Source organism: Eupeodes corollae, chromosome 1 (genome assembly GCF_945859685.1).
Source record: "Eupeodes corollae chromosome 1, idEupCoro1.1, whole genome shotgun sequence".
Classification (NCBI taxonomy): domain Eukaryota; kingdom Metazoa; phylum Arthropoda; class Insecta; order Diptera; family Syrphidae; genus Eupeodes; species Eupeodes corollae.
Window position 1 is genome coordinate 10181596 of NC_079147.1, and position 25267 is coordinate 10206862.

Sequence of the window (25267 nt, forward strand, 5' to 3'; positions counted from 1 at the left end):
TCAAATTAATTTTTTCTTATAAGAAATATTGTTTAGGTCCCAACATCGTAGCATAAGAACCGACCGCAACTGGACCCTCAATGGTTCCAACTTAGAAGTGGGGAAAGAATTTAAATATTTAGGCTACACATTAACTCATAACCTGAATTTTGGTGTTCACATAAAAGATAATGTGAGAGTTGCAAAAACGGCAATAAATTGTTAACCTGTTGTTAACTTGTTAATCCTGAGTGTAAGTTCAAAGTGGTTGAAGCAGCTATTAAAAGTTGTTTGTGTTATGGCAACCTATGGGTCTATGGGTACAAGCAAATAGAAGATATCGAAGCTGTCCAAAGATATTTTTTCAAGCGTATCTTTAGATTCCCAATTAACAAGCCCAATTACAATACATATTGAATCGGGACTTGCTTCAATATTTGTTATGAATTTAAAAGCAAACGCTGATTATATATTGAGGGTAATGCAAAGGTCGGCCAACAATTAGCAAAAGAGGGTCCTATCAGTGTGATTTAGATGCCGGTATACACCATTTAAAGACTGGTATGGTTTGGCCTCGGCACACAACTTTCCTCTGTCTCTATCTGTTGATAGTTCAGATACGTGGAAAAGCGCTCTGTTTTTCTACCATTGATGATCACTTATTCCAATGCTATCTAGATAGGGTGAGGGAGTCTGTGTCTAGATCAATTTACAGTAAACTTAACCTCAGACTCGGGACTTCTAACTAATTTAAAGATACATTTACTGTAATGGAAATGAGCATCAAATTTAAAGCACGCACGGAGATGTTAGAGCTTAATCACAGACCGCACAGAACTGGTAACAACCCACACTGCACTTTGTGCAGCCTTAATCAAGTTGAAAACATTTTCCACTTTGTTGCATTGTGTCCAATCTTGAAGGAAATTCGTCGGCTTTATTTTAACAAGAGTTTTCTGTCACTTGAAGAATGTCTAGATGTTCTGAATGGAGATAACGGTTGGCGTCTACTCATTCAGTTTTTATTAGATGCAGTTTCAAGTAATAATTCTATTAGAATTTTGTTTTCGCTAAACTAAAAGCCTAAATCGCATTTGAAAAATTGCTAAAAAGATGTCAACGAACAAAATATTTGTTCTTTGGAACGATGAAATAATAGAATTGTCATTCAAAGCAACCTCGAAGCAAGGGCACCGTAACGAAGACGAAGCTGAAGCGTTTTTGTGATTTAGCCATAAAGGACTTGATTTCCAGTTACATGCATTCATTGAACGTACATTTTGACTAAGGCTGTTAGTTAGTTTTACAAGTGTCACAAAACTCAAGCTTAGAACTTCTCTTTACTAATCTCTACCTTCAGTTCATAGTACAAAAACTATTAAAAACATTGGTGTCTACAAAACACTCCTCAGGCAAGCTACAAGTCCATCACGATTTGAGTTTTGTGCAAAGATGTATTACGTATTTCTTTTCCAATTTGACAAGCAACCTTGTCACTCAAAATATTAAGTGGAATAATATATATATATATATGGAAATAAGCAATAAAGTTCAGCTTTCATTTGAATGAAAAAACCATGATCAATTGTCATTTTGACACAAGTTGACTTGACTCGATAGTTTTTAAGAGTTTTTTTGACTTACTTTCCAGTGCTTGTCAATCAGATAATGTCACGGATAAATGTGAAGATGAACAGAACAAATTAATTCCGACAACGAGTTTATAAACAAACAGAACAAATAGTTCCTGCAGAGAAGGAAGGTGGCGTTGCAGCTGGCGTGGCGGGAATTTCAAATCAATTTTCATTCGAAGAAGAAATAGAAAACGAAAGGAAACACTTTTTTCCACTTAAAAGTAAGTTGAATTTAATGTAATTATTTCTTCGTTTTAGAAACAAAAAACATTTAAGCTATTAATAAATAACCAATCCCGAACTGTTTTCTTTTTCATCAAAACTATTTTACTCAGTGAAAGATTCTGTCGTGTTCACAACAGATACTAAAAACTTGGCTTACTTTCAAGTCCCTTATGTATATCGTCTGAATCTGCCCGATTTAAAAGAAAAACAATTTTGTAAAATGGAAATAACCTCTAAAATTTCCCTTTCAAACTGTTATACACAATGTTAAAAATCCCAAATGCCTGTTCGATTTCAACTCCCTGCACTGTAAAAAGCTAAAGTTTAACAAATGTCATCTCTCATTCCCTCATTCCACTGTCATTCTGTACACAAAAAGTTTACCTCGATTTCTTTTCATATTTCATTTCAAATGAAAATTTTAAAACTTTTTCTCAGTCGAAATTTTGCACTCGTCGTGTTTGTTTCGTTAAATTGCCGGCGGAGTTGAAAATAAAAACCGAAAAATATTATACTAAAAATTAAACCCCTTTCTATACAAGACTCAAAAGAAAAAGGCAAAAAGAAACGGTTCTAATTTTCGGTCTCTAAAGAAGCTAAACTAAATTTATTTATTGTTATTTTAAATTGAATGAAGCGATCTCATAATCTTCTTAGCTCTTAAAACAAATTAACAACAAAAATGTTCACTCGTCCAATGTAAGTTTTCATTGAAAAGAAAATAAAAACGTATAATTTCTGTATTCATTCATATAAAAATTTCTAATTAATATTTATTTATCGATCGGTGGTTACCTCAATAAAAAGTTGCGAGGCATATACCTCAGACTTATTGCCAGTGTCTTGACAAAATTGCGCTTTTCTTCTGCAACTTCTATTGCTTTGATTTAACGACCTTTTTGGAGGAATTCATTTGAAATTCTTTGGTTTTCTTTAATTTTATCGAGGAAAAGAACATTTTATGTAACTTAAAGTCGACGACGACGACGACGACGGTGACTAAAGGAAGAAGAAGCAGGAGGGAGGTTGAATTTGTTTCATTTCATTTCTGTATAAAAGTTTCAAACACTAGATACACAGAATTTAAGTCGATTTCGATTTTGGTTTCCCTTTCCTTGCTTTGCCATGTCTCCTCCTGCGCAAGGGATGGTTTCTTGTTGGGGTTGGGGATGGTTTTTATTGTAATCTTGTAATACTCTACTCGTATAGTGTTTTTTTTTTTTATTTTTTGTGGCTGCAGCAGCTGCTGCTGCTACTACTGATGATGTGAGGGAGGAAGATGGTTGGGGGCATCACGGTTTCACATCAACAAAATAACCACCAGACATTGGGGCAGCCAGTTGTCCCAAATCTTGTGTTAGCATTGCATAATCAATGAAAAATAAACGAGCGAAGAATTTTGAAATCGAAATGGGTCAACCTCAACACCTTTTTATTTTTATTGAGCATGAAGATGATGATGATGCTTTGCTGGCGAGCGTTCGCGTCTAAAATTAGCGTTTAAATTTCGAAAGTCTTTTTAGAAAAACACAAGAAAATAATAATTCCCAGAAAGTCGAGATGTGATGTGACTGTGCGTCCTTTTGGCAAAACGAAAAGAATCCAAATCAGCTGTGGTGTGGCTGTGAAATTGAATTGGTGTGTATGGTATATCATAAAAGCTCTTGACAACGACGACGACCACGACGACGGTGACGAACGGAAGTGAGAGTATCCGATCCGCCAGGCCTCAAATGACTGTCATTGTTTGGTCTATGACTTGGGTATTGGGTATGGGTAACAACAAAGCTGATTATGCTCTTGAAAACCATAAGCGGCTAATTAGACTGCTGTGTGTCAAGAGGAAGATTGCCTCTTGAATCGGGCAACAATGTCATCATCATCGTCATCATCATGTGTTGGAATTGTGACCGGCAAATTCAAAATATTCTAACTTATATAGTATCATCATAGCTTTGCCAAATGTATTCCCATTACATCACAGTTGAGCTTCTGTTATTTGATTCTCGTTTATTTAGTTTTGTTTTTGTTTTATTTCAGCTTAAATTCTAATTTGGCAAAACTTTGCTCGGTGGCGCGGTGTAACGGTGCTATAACATCGCCAAACAACCAAGCGGCAGCGGCGGCGTCGGCTGGAGGTGCTGGCACCGAAATCGCAACCCGACAATATCATGAAGTTGTCGGTGATATCATATGTCCGTCGCAGGTGCTGGGAATTGACCACCTCAGGGATCCCAGGATGAACAAGGTGAGTAATTAGAGATTATGTTTATGGTTCAAAAAATGAAATAAGAAATATTGATCAAGGTCACTCCCTTAGTTTACTTTAAAGTTGTAGGTATTAGAAGTTAGAATAAAAGAAGAAACTAGTTTTGAATGAACTAGTTTTTTTTTTGTTTTTGCAAATAAACTTGAGTCTGGTTAAATAAGAATTTTGTTGTGAATGGCAACGAAATACGTCATACTTCTTCTTCTTTTTCCACGTGTAGAGAAATATTATGTAGGTATACTTTGTGCTTCTGCTTTTGCCTCTCTACCTACATCAAGATTCCTATTACGGAGGGTATAGCTTCCACCTATAAAATATGATGTACCTATGTTATATCTTTACACTGAGAGTTCAAGTTTCTTGGGATATTATGTTCATGTTGGCAAGGCACTGGCAGCAGAACAGAAAAAGAGGAAGATGAATGGAAAATCCCCAAGACGTTACGTAAACAATACGGACCGATTATTATTATTATTGTGCATATGTCTGAATCTTGCTCAAAGGGGTACAACAAAAAAAAGGGAACATTATGAATGCTCTTCCACTTGTTCGTTTTAGTTGATTTACCTATACCTATCCATTTTCAGTTTTTTTTTTTGTTTGAGTCATTAACGTGGGGCGAATTTGAAATGACGGCAGTATCAATAAAATTTGTAGATTCAATCAATATTTTGAGTAATTAACAAGATAAACAAATAATTAAAGGGGAATTTTTATTTCAATTATAAATTTCCTGGAGAATGAAATAATAGACTGAAACAAAAGCTTTTGATCTCATTAAGACGAACGAAAAAACAAACATGTCAAAAATATTCCATATGGCACTTTTTGAAAACTGTTATAACAGTTTTAATATAAGAAGTCAAAGACAATATTTAAAATAAAAAACGGTTCTACTTTCCAAAGTACTCGTAAGCTTGCTTAGGTATATCAGGACACATGTTTAAAACAGCTTAGGTCATATTGTTTTTTTTTTTAAGATATAATTGGATGGGATTAACAAAATCTTGACTTCGCCACGTCCCAAATTCATACAACTTACTTACTTACTTACTTACTTACTTAAGCTGGCGCTACAGTCCTGTGTGAACTAGGGCCTCACCCAACAAACTTCTCCATCTAGCTCGGTCCCTAGCTAGATGTCTCCAGTTTCGCGCTCCAAGTTGGGTGAGGTCACCTTCCACTTGTGCGCGCCACCTGATCCGCGGTCTTCCTCTACTGCGCTGTCCTGTGGGTGTGGATTCGAAGACTTTCCGGGACGGATCATTGGTTTCTATGCGCTCTACGTGACCCAGCCATCTTAGTCGTTGAATTTTTACCCTTCTGGCTAAGTCTACGTCGCTGTACAGCCCGTACAGTTCGTCGTTCCATCTTCTCCTCCACTCCCCTTCGATGCATACGGGGCGTAGATCACACGAAGAACTTTTCTCTCGAAGCGACCCAAGGTGCTTTCATCCGCTTTTGTCATGGTCCATGCTTCTGCACCGTATAGCAGGAAGTCCCTCGAGAGAGGACTTTACCACTCAATTGCTTTCTTAGTCCAAAGAAACAGCGGTTAGCAAGAGTTATTCTGCGTTTGATCTCAGCGCTGGTGTTGTTTTCTGCGTTTACAGCGGAGCCTAGGTAGACGAAGTCCTTGACTACCTCAAAGTTACGTCTGTCGATTGTGACGTTTTGACCAAAACGTCGGTGTTGTATGTCCTTTGTTGTGCCCTCATTAACCGTAAAACCCATTTTTGCCGCCTCTGCCTCAATATTCACAAAAGCCCCATTGACATCACCCTAAGTTCTTCCGATTATGTCAATGTCATCAGCATATGCCAGTAATTGGACAGACTTTTGAAAGATAGTGCCTCTAGTGTTGACGTGTGAGCTCTGCACTATTCTTTTAAGCACGATGTTAAAAAAATCGCATGACAGCGCATCACCTTGTCTAAAGCCTTTTTTGACATCAAAAGGTTCTGTTAAGTTGTTTCCAACCTTTATGGAGCAGCGTGAATTCTCCATGATCATCCTGCACAAACGGATGAGTTTGGCAGGGATGCCAAAACTAGACATGGCTCTATACAGCTCGTCCCTGTAGATGCTGTCATATGCGGCCTTGAAATCGATGAAAAGATGGTGGGTGTCAATTTGGTGTTCTTGAGTTTTTTCCAGGATCTGCCGTAAAGTGAATATTTGATCAACTGTGGACTTTCCTGGTCTAAAACCACACTGATAAGGACCTATCAGGTTGTTGACGATGGGCTTTTGACGTTCACATATTACGACAGAGAAGATTTTGTAAGCGATGTTAAGTAGACTTATTCCTCTATAGTTGGTGCAGTTTAGAGGGTCTCCTTTTTTCAGGAATTCATACAACTTAATGTTTCGAAATATTTGGTTGCCAATGGCTCCCTTAATGTCTTTAGAAAGCCTTCCTGTTCTTCCAATTTTGCATAAGTTTGATATTTAAAATGAAGAATTATTGCTGGTTTTATATTAAAGACTGTAAAGATGGTTTCACTATACAAATTAATTATAAGATTGGCTAACAGAAAGTGAATTTTGAAAAAGAATATATCCGACATTTCTAAAATGCAGATAGTTTAACAGTTACAATGATTAAAAAAAACTCTTGCAACGCATATACTCCTCGCCACTTGAATAGGACATCCCTTGGACCTTTTTTGTATCGTTCATTTCTCCGAAGCCAGACATGCTAGAGATTATTTTTGTTTGTAAATTAACCTTAATTTAATTCTTGTTATTTAATCAAAAGAAAGATTTAATCCTAAGGCTTTAAGTGTTAACAAAGTATTATCAACCAAAAATCAACAAAATAAGAGATCGAAAATTTGTGCCACTTGAATAGGACATTTTAATGAAAGACTCATTTAAGAGATGTCTGCTTCTTTTTATTACTAAAATAGCTTAAATTGTAGATAACTGGAGTATTTATATACAATCAAAATATTTAGTAGTGTGTTGAGCCACCTTTCTCTTCCAAAACTTTTAACATCCGGATTGGAAAGGATGTCTACAAACAATAAGTGAAATATAAAATATAATTTGATGATTCGGATACACTCGAATATTGTTGTCCTGATTCATAAACTTGACGTGTCAACCAACCCCAAACATTTTCGAAGATATTTAAATATAGAGAACATGGCGTCCAGCTAAATAGATCCACTTTTTGGCTCTGTATATAGGTTTTAACTTTCCGGGCTGTGTACTAACCGCTACAAACTTGTGGTATTCCCAGCTTTATTAGATTATGTAGGCTAGGCATTTAGTTGAAAAATTTTGTAACATTAGATTTGATCTTTTAAATAAAGCCTTACAATTTTGGAAAGTTTCTAAAACCGAAAGAAATTCCAAAAGACTATTGAAAAGAGATTTTAATGCATTTTAAATATCATAAGTTTAGCGACCAAGCTAAAAAATGTGAGCATTTGCAATTTTCTTCCACAATCGGGGCAACATTGGTTAATTGGTCAGATTTCCCTTAAACCTATATTTTTTCAATTGTTTTAAAAGTCGGCCAATTCATCAAATTTATGTTTTTAGATAAAATCTTACTCCAAAGTTTGACGAATAAATATAATTCATCATTTATACATGGTGCATCATTTTTGTGGATAGGACTACAAAATAAGCTGAATTTTTAAAAATCGTATTTAATATGAAATGTTTTGAAGTCAAGTGCAAATTTATTACGATCGCTAAAAGTTTTTAAAACAATTGAAAATTCTCAAATCTATTGTCTTACTTACTAACTTAAGGTGACGCTACAGTCCGGGGCGAACCTGGGCCTCAACCAACATGCGTCTCCAGCCAGCTCGGTCCCACTTGCGTGCGCCACATAAATCGGGGTCTTCCTTTACTGCGCCGTCAATCTGAATCGGATTCGAAGACCTTGTGGGCTGGAGCGTTGATGTCCATTCGCTCTGCATGACCCAGCCATCTAAGTCGTTGAATTTTAACTCTGTTCAGTTCGTCATTATATCTTTTCCTCCATTCTCCATCTATGCAGACGGGACAAAAATTTACCCAAAGAATTTTTCTCTCGAAGCATTCTAAGACGCTCTCATCTTTCTTTGACAGGGTCCAGTCCTCAGCGCCATAAATGAGAACTGTAATGATGAGTGTCTTATAGATGGCGATTTTACTACTCAATTGCCTTCTAAGTCTAAAGATGCAGAGATTTGCAAGAGGTATTCTTCTAGCTGTCCATGGTGACGTTTTGTTCAATGTCCTTTTTTGATGAAAGCATGTACTTGGTCTTGCCCTCATCCATATTCTTCGCTTCCGTCGCAATGCTCAAATCGCTCCACTGACATCACGCTTTGATTTTCGAATTATGTCAATATCATCTACGTATCCGAGTAGTTGGATGGACCTTTGGAAGATTGTGCCTCTAGTGTTGACGGTTGAGTTTTGCACAATTCTTTCCAGAACGATGTCGAATAAGTCGCATGACCGTGCATCGCCTTGTCTAAAACCTTTTTTTGCATCGGTGAGATCTTTTCCGACCTTGATAGAGCAGCGTGCATTCTCCATCGTCATTCTGCACAAACAGATAAGTTTGACAGGGATGCCAAAACTAGACATTGCTCGGTAGAGCTCTTCCCTATAGATGCTGTCATACGCGGTTTCAAATTCGATAAAGAGATGGTGGGTATCGATTTGAAATTCTGTTTTTTTTTTTTTCAAGATCTGCCGTAGTGTGAATATTTGATCGATAGTGGACTTTCCTGGTCTAAAGCCTAACTGATAAGGACCATTAGGTTAAGGAGACTGATGCCTCTGTAGTTGGCGCGATTTAGAGGGTCTCCTTTATTATGTATCGGGCACACTATGCTGGGATCATTCAATCATTCTTTATAAAACCCTCTGATTAATCTAAGACGGCTTCTTGCCTTAGTTGTGATGACATCAATATGTGAGTTAAATAAGAAGTTAACATCAAATAAAACTCCTAAATCATTAAATGTGCCCACGTGATTAAGTAACCATAAGTTCAGAATTCAGAAAACATTAAATACAAAATTAGGTGGCGCAACAATCCATTGAGAACTATTGCCTAGTGACTTACAGCTCTCAACCATTCCTGTGTGCGAGTACTGTTATCACGAATAGGGGGGACCTACAGCAGTTTTAAGAACGCGACCCCGACGCGTCAGTTTGAGAATTGTAAAAATACATTACTTTTCCAATTGATTTACGATGTCACGATAATGTTTCCATTGTTGATCAGCTCCAAAACCCAAACAGTGATTAAACGTGGTGTTTTGGAGTTTTAAGAGTCTCATAACCATAAGTGATTACAATTCAATTACAACTTTGCTTGTTTCAATTTTCAAATGATTTTATTTAATAGTATAACTTAAACATTTGTTGATGGTGCTAATTTTTTAATTTCAAAGTCAAATAGTAGCTTCAAAAAAAATTACGAAGTACACAATTCACTCTTCAATTCCTCATACAGTACTTTGCAACCAAGTGTAACCGATACCTGTAAAAATTAATTTTGTACTATTTTTTATATTTAATGGCAATGAAAAATTAAGAGAATTGATGAAAAAGTCGTGTATTTTTCCATCTGTTGTCTTAAAATTGAAGCGATTTATAAGTCGGCCATTACATCAAATTCATGTTATGAAGTAAAAACTACTCCAAAGTTTGACGATTAACTTTAATTGGTGCTACATTTTTGTGAGAAGGCCGACAGAAAAAAATATGCTGAATTTTTCGAAATCGTAGAAATAGGAAATCAAATTGTTTCGAAGTTTCAAAGTTGTTTTGAAGTAAAGTGCAAATTTACCACGATCACTAAACGTCTTTTAAACCAACAACTGCAACCAATCTATACCGAAGGACCGTATAGAATTAGTTGACCAGTATAAGGAGATCTAGTTAGTTCTAGTTTAGCTGATACTAGCTAACAAATGTTTTTAATAGTTTTTTCTCTTCTGGTTTGATTTCTAACTTTCTCATTTTTAAACCCTTAGTTCTGAAAATATGGAATGGGAATATGACATTATGGCTACAATTTGTGTGTTTCTTTTAATATAACTATGATAATGATATTAAAGTCGACCTGAAAGATACAATTGATATGTACCATCGGTACTTAGGGTTCGGTTGGTCGAAAGACTTAATCAATTGTATATTTAGATGTTTTCAAGACTTCTCATCACATTTTGTTTTACCCAATAGTTTTTGCATCTCAATTACGTTATTAATCACTGTTTTCACAGCCAGTTTGTTCCATTGCACAGTTGAGGTTAATTAAGTTACGTAGGATGATGACAACCTATTCCAATTTTAACTGAAAATTGTGAGGTGGTAATGCACGCAATTCCAGTGAATTTAAAAACCATGTCAACTGATTTAAAAGAAGAAAATTCTGAATGGTTGCCACCAATATTGCTCGTTCATCCAGCTAATTATATATATTAAACTGTTGTCCTATAAAAACACACTGAATAAGCTCTTCCTTTTCGTCTCTGATGTGACACAAATCTGTGGTTACCGTGATAAATCCGGTCAAGGTGTCCGTTGCGTCTTTATTATTACCAATCTCTAACAACTACTTCGAAAACACATTTGTAGTTTCATTTTGTTGTACTTACATGCTTTTTTTTATAATAAGCGAACACTTAAAGGGATATTACTACCCTAATTATGTAAAGACACAGTGTGAGCACTAGAAAAGAGAGAGAGAGGGGGGTGAAAGGAGGTGTCGGTGCACATTGGTTTTGAATTCCTAAATATTGCAATGGCTGGGAAAGACAGAGTATGGCAAGGCATTCCACATTCGCATAGTACGGCTAAAGAACGAATCTCTGTACTTAACAGTACGACCGAAGTTGGGCTCGAGGGTATATTGATGAGCTTTCCTAGAAGCGCGAGTATTACGAACTGAACTGTTTAAGGGGAGGAATGCAACTTTCTATTTTTCTAGAGCATAAACCATTAAAATAACGATAAAAGAGGGTGAGACAAGAAACATTTCTACGATGTTCAAGTGACGTAAATGATCTTATAATGGTAATATCACCAATCAATCTAAATGCTCTACGTTCAATATTATCCAAGAGGCTTAAGTAAGTTGCAGGAGCACCAGCCCAGATATGGGAGTTATACTCAATCTTTGGACGTATATATGTAAGTCTTGTAAATAACAGCCAGACCAGAGGGGGAGAAAAACTTGACTTGACGATACGACCGAAGTAGGTCTCGAGGGTGTATACTGATGAGCATTCCTAGAAGCGCGAGTATTACGGTTGAACCGCTATATCACTTCGCGGTCTAAACCTTGCCAAAAAAAATGAAATCGAAAATGTTTTTTCCGGTTCTTCCGGGAAGATCAAGGCAATAAAATCTACCAGATCCACTTTTCACCAAGACAAGACTTTTACTTTTTGTATATATATTTACATAGATTGATTGTTGAACATGTGTGAAGTCTAAGATTTAAAAAGGTGAATCTCTTTTAGTAATTATTTTCCTTTTAAAAAGAACATTTACATTGCCACAAAATTAGTAACTTCAAAAATGAACCGAAATCAAACAATTCAAACATTGACATCAAAGAGATAAAGCACTGAATTTTGTATTTAGCGCCAAATATCATCATCACCATATTAAATAATACACAAAAACATGTTTTCTTTTTTTGTTTAATCTTTAAAACAAAATCTAAACTAAATGCCAATCAGACATAGAGACAGACAGAATTCTATATTTGCTATTGAAAAAATATTAATACTTTTTTTTGGTGACTATGCAATACAAATTTTTTATACTCTTTTTTTTTTCTCTACGGAAATACATAAACGATTTTATTTAAAGAATTTCGTTATACATTTTATTCAAAATAAACTTGTTCAAACAAAAGAAAAAAAAGACCTCTCGGTGACAGTATTATGAAACTCACATGTATTTCTAGTATATTTTTATATTATTAACTTATCGTATCGGGTGTTTTTTTTTTAACAGCTTGGGAACTTTAAATAATAATACAACACATGTTATATTGTTAAAATGAATTGTCTATATTTCTGTGTAGAAAATTGCTTGGAATTTATTTTTTGGGTATATGTTTGCCGATGCTTTGACTACTACATAGGCCATCCGAGTAGTCCTCTTTTTGACTGATTTACTAATACATTTAGCAATAGGGCGTTTATGTTGGCTTTAATATTGGCTTTCAATGCTTAAAGAGTTGTTACTCTCTCGACATAAAACAATGACTTAATATATCCCCAAAAAAAGTAACTGAGAGGCTTTAAGTCGCACGAACAAGGAAACCAGTTAGGAGGAGCACTTCTAGAAATAAAGTTGATACCAAGCTAATTTTGAAATAAATTGATGGTTAAGCCCGTTGTAAGACAAGCTAAAGTCCAGTATTGAGTTAATTAGTCAGCTAGTCATATTGTATTTGTGATTGCAGTAGTGTTCAAGTTGTTATAATTATAACGATTAATCGTCTTCAAGTTCAAGGAAAGCAACCATAGTGAACTTTATCACCGAGAGAGAATTCGATGGTGCTTACTAATGATTGTAACGCTATTTCCACCGATTTGCCTTTACAGTAGGCATGTTAAGACATAGACAGAAGTCATATATCAATACTTGCACTTAAATAGTTATCAATCAGTCTTTCCAATGTCTTAAGAAGGAATGATGATAGACTTATAGGTCGTAGATCTTTAGAGTTGACTTGCGGGCATATTCCTGCTATATGGCTATAAATACAACTTTCACTTTTATCCATGCTGAGGGAATTGGGACCAGATATAGGTAGGTAGAAATGGCGATCTCAAGGCAACTTAGCCTGAGATTCAATTAGCGCTGTAGTGCGCCGTTTTGATACCAAAAACTCGTTTTATCTGTGATAGAAAGGGAAAGATCTATAAAGAAGCTTCATAGCGATTATGTTAAAGCCATTTTGTCGCATTGAGAAAAAAGATTAGGTCTCTAATCTTTGTCTCAAATAGCTCATCAAGTTCTTGAAAGAATGCTTTTCCAAAGCATTTCATTCTGGTGTTTGCCAAAGCAGGACATTTGCAGAGGAAATGGATTATGGTTTCACTTTCTCTTTGGTCACTACAGCTACGGCAAAAGATGTTGTAAGAGACACCCAACTTCTCTGCATGAACTCCTATATGCCAATGTCCGGTACAAACCGCAACAATCCTGGCTATGTCTTGCCCTGGCCTACATAGAAGTTCGTTTGTACGGGTTTTATTATAGGTGGGCCATATCTTCCTAGATATAATGCAGTTGTTCAAATTGATCCACCTTCGGTTTGATTCGAAAGTGGGAGTAAAGCCTCTGTTACAAATGGTCATGTTAATAAAATCAAAAAGTGACTCACCTCGTTCGTTGATATCAGTACTTTCCCAAAGGGTATGCCGAGCATTTGCGTCGCCTCCGATCAGAAGGTTTGCCTTTTTGATTTTAGCTTCGGTTATGATTTTGCACACCTCCTCCGGAGGTGATGGTGCATTATGGGCTGAGTAAAAAGAGGCCAACAGCAAACCCTGTGTATTCTTATCTTCAAATCTGACAACTGTCAGATCGGTATTGCTAAAATTTGGACATACAAAACCTTTTAAATGTTTCTTAGCTAAAGTACAAGTTCTGGGAAAACCTTGGTCTTGATTTGCGGTTTTATAAAAGAGGTCGTATTGGTTGTCTTGGAGGCCTCGCAGCTTGAGGCCGTTTATCCACGGTTCTTGTATAACGCCAATGTCGAAGTTTTCCTCCCTAAGAAAAACTCTCAGGGTTATGCTTATGCCAAAACTAAGTTTCTACACGGACTTTTCGAGAGCCCCTAGACTTTCCTCGCTAATCTTCAGAAGGTAAGAGGTGCTGGTCTTCTGCGGTTCTTCTGACTTTGATACAGCCCAATCGTGCATGGGGACCAGCGGATTTTGTCTCTGAAGACCGCGGATCAGATCCTGTCCGCTTGGCTTTATGCTCATGAGCGGCAACCAAATGCGAGCCTTCTGTTGTCTAGGAATGTCCTTAGCTGGGATAAGCTTGAGCTTTAAGCCCTCCCAGTCATTGCTAACCTTAGCAATGCTTTCACTAAGGAAACCCCCTGAGCATCTCGCCAGAGTCAAAACTAGGATAGTGGCCCTCACTGTTTGATATAGTGAAAACACCATCGCAGAGAGCTTGCCCTCGATAGAGTTCCACACGTTCAGCAGACCTTTGCTGTTTGTGGAGAGATCATCCACAACTGCTACTTGGAGGTCATCCCTGTCAACCTCAATAAGCGTACGCAGTTCTGCTGTTCCAGAAGATGGTGCTTTCCCTGGCTTTGTCAGGTCGTCAAGCTTGCTCTTTTTCTGAGACGGGCAGATCTATACCTTTTTTTTTTTTTTTTTTATAATAAGCGCACACTCAAAGGGATATATTACCCTTATTATGAATACACAGTGTGAGCACTAGGAAAGGGAGAGAGGGTTTGAAAGGAGATGTCGGTGCACATTGGTTTTGAATTCCTGAATATTGCAATAGCTGGGAAAGACAGAGTGTGGCAAGGCATTCCACATTCGCATAGTACGGCTAAAGAACGAATCTCTGTACTTGACAGTACGACCGAAGTTGGGCTCGAGTGTATATTGATGAGCATTCCTAGAAGCGCGAGTATTACGGTTGAACTGTTTAAGGGGAGGAATGCAGCTGGCTATTTCTCTAGAGCATAAACCATTAAAATAACGGTAAAAGAGGGTGAGACAAGAAACATTTCGACGATGTTCAAGTGACGTAAATGATCTTATGATGGTAATATCACCAATCAGTCTAAATGCTCTACGTTCAATACTGTCCAAGAGGCTTAAGTAAGTTGCAGGAGCACCAGCCCAGATATGGGAGTTATACTCAAGCTTTGGACGTATATAAGTCTTGTAAATAACAGCCAGATCAGAGGGGGAGAAAAACTTCTTGCATCGCCTTAGAAAACCCAAACATCTTGCGGCATTTTTGGCGACATCGCGTATGTGATCGTTCCACAAAAGGTGGTTGGTGATACACATACCAAGAATATCCAGATGTTCAGTTTCCTCGATGCAAGTGCCATTTATGGATAATGGCAGGGGGGGGGGGGTATATTTCGCTTTAACGATACAAGACAGCATTGCGTTTTCGAAGCATTAAATTCCACGCGGTTTCTTATTCCCCATTGTACAATGCTGTTCACGTCGGAATTTAATGAACTTATCATATTTTGTCGTTGCAGTTCCACATCCGAAGAAGAGGGGTGTGAATCTGAAAACGAATATGAAAATCTAAGAGTACTATCGTCAGCGAAACAATGTGTTGGATTAGATGTTGCAGATAGGAGATCATTAATAAAAATGAGAAAGAGTGTTGGAGATAGAACAGAGCCCTGGGGCACACCAGCATTTATTTTGTGGTTTTCAGACTTGAATCCATCCAATACAACTTGTATTGAACGATTCGAAAGGTAGTTACTAATCCAATGAAGGAGGAATTCATGCAAACCGAAAGCACGCATTTTCGATAAGAGAGCCTCATGCAAAACTCTATCAAATGCTTTTGAAATATCAAGTGCAATAGTCTTACTTTCTCCAAAACTATGTAAAGATTTGTTCCACTGTTCGGTGAGATGAACCATGAGATCACCAGTGGACCTATTGCTACGAAAGCCATACTGTCGGTCATTAAGAAGCTTCCGTTCTTCAAGATATTTCTTGAGCTGATAATTAATCAGCGTTTCCATGACCTTGGATAGAAGGGACGTAAGTGCAATCGGTCGATAATTAGATGGTGAGGAAGATTCGCCTTTTTTGGGAATAGGCTGGACAAAAGCAGTTTTCCATCCGCTCGGGACGAGACCTGAGGAGTAGGACAGATGAAAAAGCTTACGCAGTGGTTTTGCCAGCGATGAAGAACACCTCTTCAGAACAATAGCGGGATACCATCCGGACCAGCAGATTTGTGTATGTTAAGATCTTTTAGGACTCTCGCTACAGTACGAGTGCGAAAAAAAATTTGCCCCATAGAATCATTAACTCGCTCAAGTACAGGCGGAGTCATAACACTCACTGGCAGAGTTGAATTGGCGGCGAACTGCCTAGCAAAGAGATTTGCTTTCTCTAAAGAGCTAACAAATGGAGTGTCATTCACAACGAGCGTAGGAACCGAGGAAGAGGAAGAATTCCTCATATTTTTTACAAATGACCAAAAATTTGTACTGCCTTTGGGACATTGCAGTATTTTTTGCCGTAATTGTTGGTCATGCAAAAATTTGGTCCGTCGAATATGGGCGTTGCAGGCCTTCCTGGCTTGCTTGAACTTATTCCGGTTTTCCTCAGTTGGATTGGCTTTAAAACAACGGAAACTTACCTTCTTAACCCTAATAACATCTTTACAGCTCGCATCGAACCATGCGTTTTCCTTAGGTCTGATGCTTTTAACCCTATTCGGGATAAAAGTTCTCATTCCCAGGAGAATCAAACTTGTGATCATATCAGCGCTGGCGTCAACGTCACTATCGAGGAAGCATAGTGACTAGTTAAAGATACTGAAGTAATTGTTGAGACCGTCCCAGTTGGCTTTCTTATTGCCCGAATGTTGAAGCCATGAAGAATTGTGTACAACGAAACAACGATTTCGTTTCACTTTCTCTTTGTTCACTACAACTATGGCAAAAGGTGTTGTAAGAGATACCCAACTTCTCCGCCTGCATAGAAGATCGTTTGTACGGGTTTTATTATAGGTGGGCCATATCTCCCTAGATATAATGCAGTTGGGTATATTGTTCCACCTTCGGTTTGATTCGAAAGTGGGAGTAAAGCCTCTGTTACAATTGGTCATATTATGTTCAGTAATAAAATCAAATATCAAAAGTGAATTCGGTTATGATTTTGCACACCTCCTCTGGAGGTCGTCAAGCTTGCTCTTTTTCTGAGACGGGCAGATCTATACCTAAGATCTGTTTCGCTTAACGGCCTTTTCTCGGCTGGCCAGAAGTTTGTTGTATTCATTAACAACCTTCTGGTACTTTATTTTATCTTGGACGTCCCTCTCACGAATCACTCCGGTCTCTTCATTTTTGACAATCTTGTCAAGAATTGGCCGTTTTGAAGCAGTTTCTGAGAAGAGCGCCTTCCGATCGTTTTTTGGTTCCTCGAGTTGCACTGCTACTCGAGGGTTTCGGTTTTGTATACGGTTTAGGAAGTATAGGAGTGCTATGAACAGCACTGCCTATACTTCCTGTGGTTTTGGGTTGCTCACAAGTGATGGAACTACCAGCGCTAAATGAGCTCCCCTTCAAAGTCTCCTGGCTGGAGGACAAAAGTTCATCCTCCAAGTCTGTGGATGGTTCTTCGTTTGTCATGTCTAGTTCGTCCATTTTGTTTGTTGTATGTTGGTCCCACGAGTAGGTCGAAAAAAAAAGAGGTCAGCCCCGGCAGAGCCGGTATACGGGGGTAATGCGGAAATTAAAACGAATCCTACCAAGGCATCCGAATGAGCTCGTTAGCAACTAGTTTGCCCCCCAGCCTTTCATTCTTCGGCACGGATTATGTAAAACGCTCACATCACCACTGAAATTAGGGACCCCGTATTTATGGTCAAATTGCATTGCTAAGGCTTGATACTATTAAGGAGTAGGAAACTTCAGCAATTCAACCTGACCTTCGCTGATCCTAATCTTGACAACGTGCAAGACAACTGTGGTGATCATTACTGCCCGGTACCCACTAGGAGGGTTTGAAACGAGGATTTTTGTCGGGCTGGACCAGATATAAATAGCTGTTAATATTGAATCAAGGAGTGGTGCAATTATGTCTGAGGCTTTTTGTAGTTTGGCTGGTATTATGCCATCTGGTCCTGCAGGTTTTAACGGTTTTAAGTGTTGAGAGCCCATTGTAACTTGTCCCTTGTGATCAGACCTTTTGGATATGTAACATTGAAACTTAAACGAATTTGAATTGTAAAAGTCTCGGTATAGAGAGCTACCAGGAAAGTGAGTATCCAGTAGTAAAATTTTCTCAATTGAAATCTTCCAGCAGATATCTAGATATAACTGGATTAGTGAAGAGAATTTTCTGTAGTCTGGAGGCCTCGAAAGTTTCTTCTATCGCTCTACAGAAGGGCCCACCGGAAACTACCTTAATTAATTTTTATCACAATATCAGATTACAAACTGTTCCTGATTGTATCGTTTCCGGAATCGTCCTTTCTCACATAAGGGCAAACAATTCTCTACACGACCTTAGTCTCGAACGCGTCTAATAATTCGAAGTGCCTTTTACAGGATTCAGATCAATATGTGAGTAGTGGCAGAGACATCGTCCTGTACAGCAGTAGCTTATAAGCTATGGTAAGGGTTCTGGATATAAAGAGTTTTAACAAACTTAATATAGCTTTAAAAAAGTATTTGAGCGTCCGAATAAGGAAACCAGGTAGAAGGACCTCAGGTGTCGTGTGGGAACCAAGTGGAGTTTTGGCTGATCAATAAGTTAGCTTGATTAGATAGTGCCATTCATCATAGCGGCAGTACCTTCCCACTTTCGAAAGAAATATGTAATGGTGTAAACCGCCCCAAAAGATCAATCTTAATATATGTAAAAGTAATTCCAATGTGGCTCAAGGGTTGTTTTCGCTCCAAACAAGGAAATCTCACATATTGACAAAGTCGTTTATAGCTAAACCACCGTTAAACCCATTTTGCCGCCTCTGCCTCAATACTCACAAAAGCCCCATTGACATCACTCTGAGTTCTTCCGATTAAGCTAGTAATTGGACAGACTTTTGAAAGATAGTGCCTTTAGTGTTGACGTGTGAGCTCTGCACTATTCTTTCAAGCACGATGTTAAAAAAATCGCATGACAGCGCATCACCTTGTCTAAAACCTTTTTTGACATCGAAAGGTTGTGTTAAGTTGTTTACAACCTTTATGGAGATGCTGTCATATGCGGTCTTGAAATCAATGAAAAGATGGTGGGTGTTGATTGGGTGTTTTTGGGTTTTTTCCAGGACTGATCTGCCGTAATGTGAATATTTGATCAACTGTGGACTTTCCTGGTCTAAAACCACACTGATAAGGACATACCAGGTTGTTGACGATGGGCTTTAGACGTTCACATATTACGACAGAGAAGATTTTGTAAGCGATGTTAAGTAGACTGATTCCTCTATAGTTGGTGCAGTTTAGATGGTCTCCTTTTTTCAGGAGTGGCCTGACTATCTGAAAAAATAAGGATATCAAATGTTGATACCACGTTTTCCTTAAGCCAGGTCAATATTTCTTTCATCGCCAGAAGTTCCACCTAGTGAGAGACTCAATTTCAGTCGTTCGGAGTACAAGCCTCAACCAATACTTTAATTTGTTTTTGATCCATCATTTTTGAAGCTAGATGACGTTTTGCAAATTGTTAGGTCACGCTTTATGATATCGTAGAGTCGGTAAAAACCTGCCAATAGCCCGACCAACCTAACACGTGGTTGTGGTTTAGCCATTAACCGAAAATGAGCTTCAACACTAAACATTATTCTAATTCCAAAGTACTCTATAAACTTTACGAAGAGATTTATTTTCTCAAAATCAAAGTAGCCAAACGTTACGGAACAGAAATGTCAGCACTTTTGTCAGTCTCAGCGCATCAAACCATAAACAACAACCATCGAAACTTCTCATGAAGCTTACAAAAAAAAACCCTATTTAACAGAAACAGAAAAAGCGTAATACAATTGCTTAAACAATGTCAATAACTAAAATATTAGAAGCAATTATTATCATTAGACAAGGCACCTGACTATATACGTTTGTCGCTAGTCGGTAGGTCGTCTTGAAATTAAAATAATTTTAAAACACACGCTCTAGCTATTAATAGGACATAGATAGATAAGTAGATATATGTAGAAAAATATAATTTCTCGATCTAATAAATTTGATTTGATATCAAATCAAGTCACAAGATAGTTGGGTTTTTGATTCCTGCTATCGTGGTTGGAATCGATTCAAATCAAACTTTACTGACACTGATAGCAAGACAAGTAATTGAAATCGTTTCACTAACAATAAATTGTCAAACCAGTGGAAGCTCGCTGCTATCAGCAATTTGTTTATTGAAAAAATCTAACTAATGTGTAACAGGAGCTGGAAACACGTTGATATTTCTAGATAAATTTAAACGTCTCCTCGCTGCCACCGAAGCAAACTTGGAGGGTTTTTATTGGGTCATATAAAGTTCTGATTGTTTTCTGAATGATTTATAACACGATTGATACAAAATTTATTCGAAATTTAAAAATGTGGTAGCCCACATAATAAAACTTGGATTTGAAGTTTAAAACAGAAATTGTTGCATCAATTCGAATAAATCTTTAATTTTATATCGAAAAGATTAAAGACACATCACAATCGAAAATTCATACGATTATGTAACTTTTATTATAAAATTTGGCAGTTGGCAAAAGTTGGTGTCTGTCGGATGGAATGGAAGACACACAACAAATAAAACGCCAACGAGAACGAGAATGAGAATCATACTCGATATAAATAATATAGTTTTCCATTCTAATTAAGTTATTATTGCAAAGCTCTAGAAAATCCAAACTTTGCAGAGCAATCGAAATAAGCTTTTATTTTGCAAAATAATCACAAAAGCGGATAAAACAAGAATTGATTACACCTCATTGTGATTGTTTGATAAATATTTTTTATTTCAACGCCACCGCCGCCGCCGCGCCGCTGCTGGCTGCTGCTCCACATCAAGGAGAGGGTAGATTTTGCGTTTGTTTTCTATTCTATAATTAAATTATCCGATGACATGGATACAGGCGAGAATATAAAGAAAAATAAAGATAATTTCCTAAAATTAGAGGTCAATGAAACTCACGTAAAATTTCTGTGCGATTTTTTATTTTTTTTTTTTAGCGAACGAATGTAATATTTTTTATGTTTTTACATTGCTTTTATCAATTAAAGTTGGAAAAAGAAACAGTAGTTGAGTAATTTATTATGGGTGTGAAATATAGTATCTCATAAATTAGAAATATGTTTTTCGTGCTTATTTGGCACTCCATAAAAATTAAATAATTATAAGTAAATGTTTATGTATCTAATGAAAGAAAAAAACAGAGAAACGAAGTGGAAATACGAGTAGACCAGAATAGCAAAGCGGGGAATTTTCCATTTTCCCTTTTTTCACTTCATTTTTGATTTAATTTCGAATTTGAATTTTCTGTCCTTGCATACTTCCTAAATCTAAATTCGTGGTTTTTCCCGGATTTCAGGCGATTTAAGAATAGTGGAAATAATTTTATTTTTTATTTATTAGTGGAAATAATAAAGGATGCATCCTGTAGCAGAAGACTAGTAGCGGATGTGTGCATGGTAGGTAGGTAGAAATGGCGATCTCAAGGCAACCTAGCCTGATACCAAAAACTCGTTTGACCTTTGATTGAATGGGATAGATTGATAGAGAAGCTTCATAGCGATTATGTTAGGGCCATTTTGTCGCATTGAGAAAAAAGATTAGGTCTCTAATCTTTGTCTCAGATATAGCTCATCGAGTTCTTGAAAGAATGCTTTTCCAAAGCATTTCATTCTGGTGTTTGCCAAAGCAGGACATTTTGCAGAGGACATGGATTATGGTTTCACTTTCCCTTTGGTCACTACAACTACGGCAAAAGGTGTTGTAAGATCTACCCAACTTCTCTGCATGAACTCATATAGGCCAATGTCCGGTACAAACCGCAACAATCCTGGCTATGTCTTGCCTTGGCGTGCATAGAAGATCGTTTGTACGGGTTTTGTTATAGGTGGGCCATATCTTCCTAGATATAATGCAGTTGGGTTAATTGCTCCACCTTCGGTTTGATGCAGTTTGGTAGATAGAAAAGATTTTACTCTTCATAGCACCAAGAAGAATGTTAACCATTTCCGCGAGTGAGCTATGAAGGGCCGATCCTTGCCTGGCTAGCTCGTCAGCCCGTTCATTTCCCACGATACCACTATGGCCCGGAACCCAGATCAGGGTGACACCGAGGTTAAAATTCAGGTTCGCAAGCTCATCGCGACATTGCTGGACCAATTTAGATGAGGATATGGCCGAGTTAATGGCTTTGACAGCTGCCTGACTGTCTGTAAAGATAGCCACATTTCGGTTTTGGTTTTGGGTTTTGTTTAAGTATCTTGCATGCCTCCCTTATTGCCAGCAGTTCAGCCTGAAAAGCGCTAGCAAAGTCAGGAAGCCTAAAGGATTTGGCTATATTTAGTGACTCAGAAAAGATCCCAGAACCAACTCCGCACTCCATCTTTGAGCCGTCAGTAAAGATGGTTGTGTCGAAACCTATCGACACGATGTCATCCTCCCAATCTTTTCTCGATGGGAAAATATCCTTAAAACCCTTACTAAGGTTTAAAGTAGGAGTGCAGTAGTCAGTGTCTACCGAGATAATATCTGAGGGAATTAATTTCGTAGTGTTGCTGTGACCGTAAGGTTTTGACAACCAGCTATTTGATTCATTCAGCCTAATAGCGCTGCAGGAAACTATGTATTTAATAAAAAGGTCGATTGGTAGAAGATCCAAAATAACGTTTAAGGCGTCCGTTGGGCAAGTACGCATGGCCCCTGTGGTGCCCACGCAAGCTGTTCTCTGAACCTTTTTTAGCTTATTCATGTTATAGGCTTTGCTAAGAGCAGGCCACCACACAATCGAACCATATGTTAAGATAGGGCGTACTACGGCTGTGTACGTCCATAAAATCATCTTCGACTGAAGTCCCCACTTTTTACCGAAAGTTTTGCTACAGGCGTAGAAGGCAACACAGGCCTTCTTAACCCGTACTTCAATATTTAGTTTCCAGTTTAGTTTAGGGTCGAGTATAACTCCCAAATATTTTGCACTGGAAGACAATGATAGTATTTGACCGTTGAGTCGAGGTAGCGTGAAGGGCGGTTCTTTAGTTTTGGTGGTAAAGAGCAACAGTTCAGTTTTACTTTCGTTAACTCCTAGTCCACAACTCGTGGCCCAGTTGCTAACTTTCTTTAAAGCTGACTCCGTGATTTCACTAATCACAGAGGTGTACTTTCCTGACACCAAATCATCCGCGTAGGCTACCGCCTTCACTCCACATCTCTCTAATTTAACGAGAATTGTATCCATGACCAGAAGCCATAGAAGAGGCGAAAGAACACCACCCTGGGGTGTTCCCCTACTCACGTGTTTTGTTGCGATTGTATTGCCTAGAGAGGCTCGAATTTTCGTATCACTGAGCATGGAAATAATCCATTCTCGAATGAAGTCTTCTACACCGAACTTAACGAGCGATTCTTCTATGGATTCTGTAAGGACGTTGTTAAAAGCTCCTTCTATGTCTAGGAAGGTGGCAAGAGTAAATTCTTTATAATGGATTGTTTGTTCTACAGTACGCACTACCTCATGGAGAGCAGTCTCCGTAGATTTGCCCTTAAGATAAGCATGCTGAGAGCTGTCGAGAGGTCGTCCAACTAGGATTTCTCTAATATGGTAATCAAGAATGCGCTTCAAGGTTTTAAGCACAAAAGATGTTAAGCTTATTGGTCTGAAATCTTTCGCGGATTCGTGACCTCGCCTATCCACTTTCGGGATGAAAACTACTTTTACTTTCACCCGAAGAATTTTTCCCGAAGCATCCTAAGAAGCTCTTATCTTTTTTTGACAGGGTCAGCGCCATAACCTTTGTATATGAAAACAAAGCCATAAGTGAGAACCGTGATGACGAGTGTCCTATAGATGGTGATTTTAGATGCTCAAGAGAGGACTTTACTACTCAATTGGCTTCTAAATCTAAAAATCTGCGATTTGCAAGAGTTATTCTTATTTAGTTATTCCTTAACTACCTCGAAGTTATAGCTGTCCATGGTGACGTTTTGTCCAAGACGTCGTTGTTCAATGTCCTTTTTTGATGACAGTATATACTTGGACCCGTGGCATGATGGTTAGTGCGTTGAACTGTCATGCGAAAGGTCTTGGGTTCCATCCCTGCCTTGCTGTGCCACCTAAAGTTGTAATTCACGGGTACTGCCTCTTGCAAGGAATTGATAAATTCTGCAAGAGTAGTTCGTGTCATGAAAAAGTGCTTTCTCAAATTAGCCGTTCGGATTCGGCTAGGTCCCCTCCATCGCTGCAATTGTTGTTGTAAGTCACTAGGCCCTGGTTCTCCACGGACTGTTAATTTATTTGTATATACTTGGACTTGCCCTCATTGGCCTCTTCTTCGCTTCCGTCACAATATTCCACTAACGCTTTGATCTTCCAATTATGTCAATATCATCTGCGTACCCGAGTAATTGGATGGACCTTTGGAAGATTGTGCTTCTAGTGTTGACGGTTGAGTTTTGCTCAATTTTTTCAGAACGATGTTGAAGAAGTCGCATGACTGTCATGCACCGCCTTGTCTAAAACCTTTATTGACATCAAATGAATCGGTGAGATCTTGAGACCTTGATAGAGCAGCGTGCATTCTCCATCGTCATTCTGCACAAACGGAGAAGTTTGACAGGGATGCCAAAACTAGACAAGAGATGGTGGGTATCGATTTGAAGGTCCTGGGTTTTTTTCCGTAGAATTGCCGTAGTGTGAATATTTGGTCGATAGTGGACTTTCCTGGTCTGAAGCCACACTGAAAAGGACCTATCAGGTTGTTGACGAACGGCTTCAGGCGTTCACATAATACGGCAGAGAGGATTTTATATGCAATGTTAAGGAGACTGATGCCTTTGTAGTTGGCTCAATTTATAATGTCTCCGACTTTCTTCCGACCGTAATGTTCAGGTTAGGTTTAGTCGATGGGCTGGCGATTGATAATCCGGAGTCATAACCTAAATTGTCGAACTTCCCTAAAAGAAAAAGAAATAATAAAAACCTATGATGTCTATGGATTGTCTAGTTCAATTCTCTTAGAGTTATTGATAAAGTCTGATAGGCTATTTCCGGAAATGTCTTCGAGTTGTTCAACATTATCAAAGAAGTTTCTGCCTAAGAGTTTTTTTCTAGTGTGACATATAATCGGTAGTATGCCGCAGTGGCTCAGGTTTCAAGGCTTTTCGATATTTAATTAGTTTTTTTAAGTATCTGTTTTGGTTCGCAGGATGGGATATTTATTCTTGATGCTATACAGAATTAGTCCAGTGTTGTA

The 25267-nt window shown here is 38.0% G+C and overlaps 1 protein-coding gene across 1 annotated transcript in view; it reads left to right on the forward strand.

The window, feature by feature from the left end:
- The first annotated feature begins 2268 nt into the window (after positions 1-2268).
- Positions 2269-25267, forward strand: part of LOC129938444 (NADP-dependent malic enzyme) — a 41232-nt gene continuing 18233 nt past the window's right edge. Inside the window, exons 1-2 of the mRNA XM_056046004.1 lie at positions 2269-2537; positions 3879-4086. Coding sequence (XP_055901979.1) covers positions 2521-2537; positions 3879-4086 — 225 coding nt within the window. The 5' untranslated portion in view covers positions 2269-2520. The remainder of the gene's footprint in view (positions 2538-3878; positions 4087-25267) is intronic.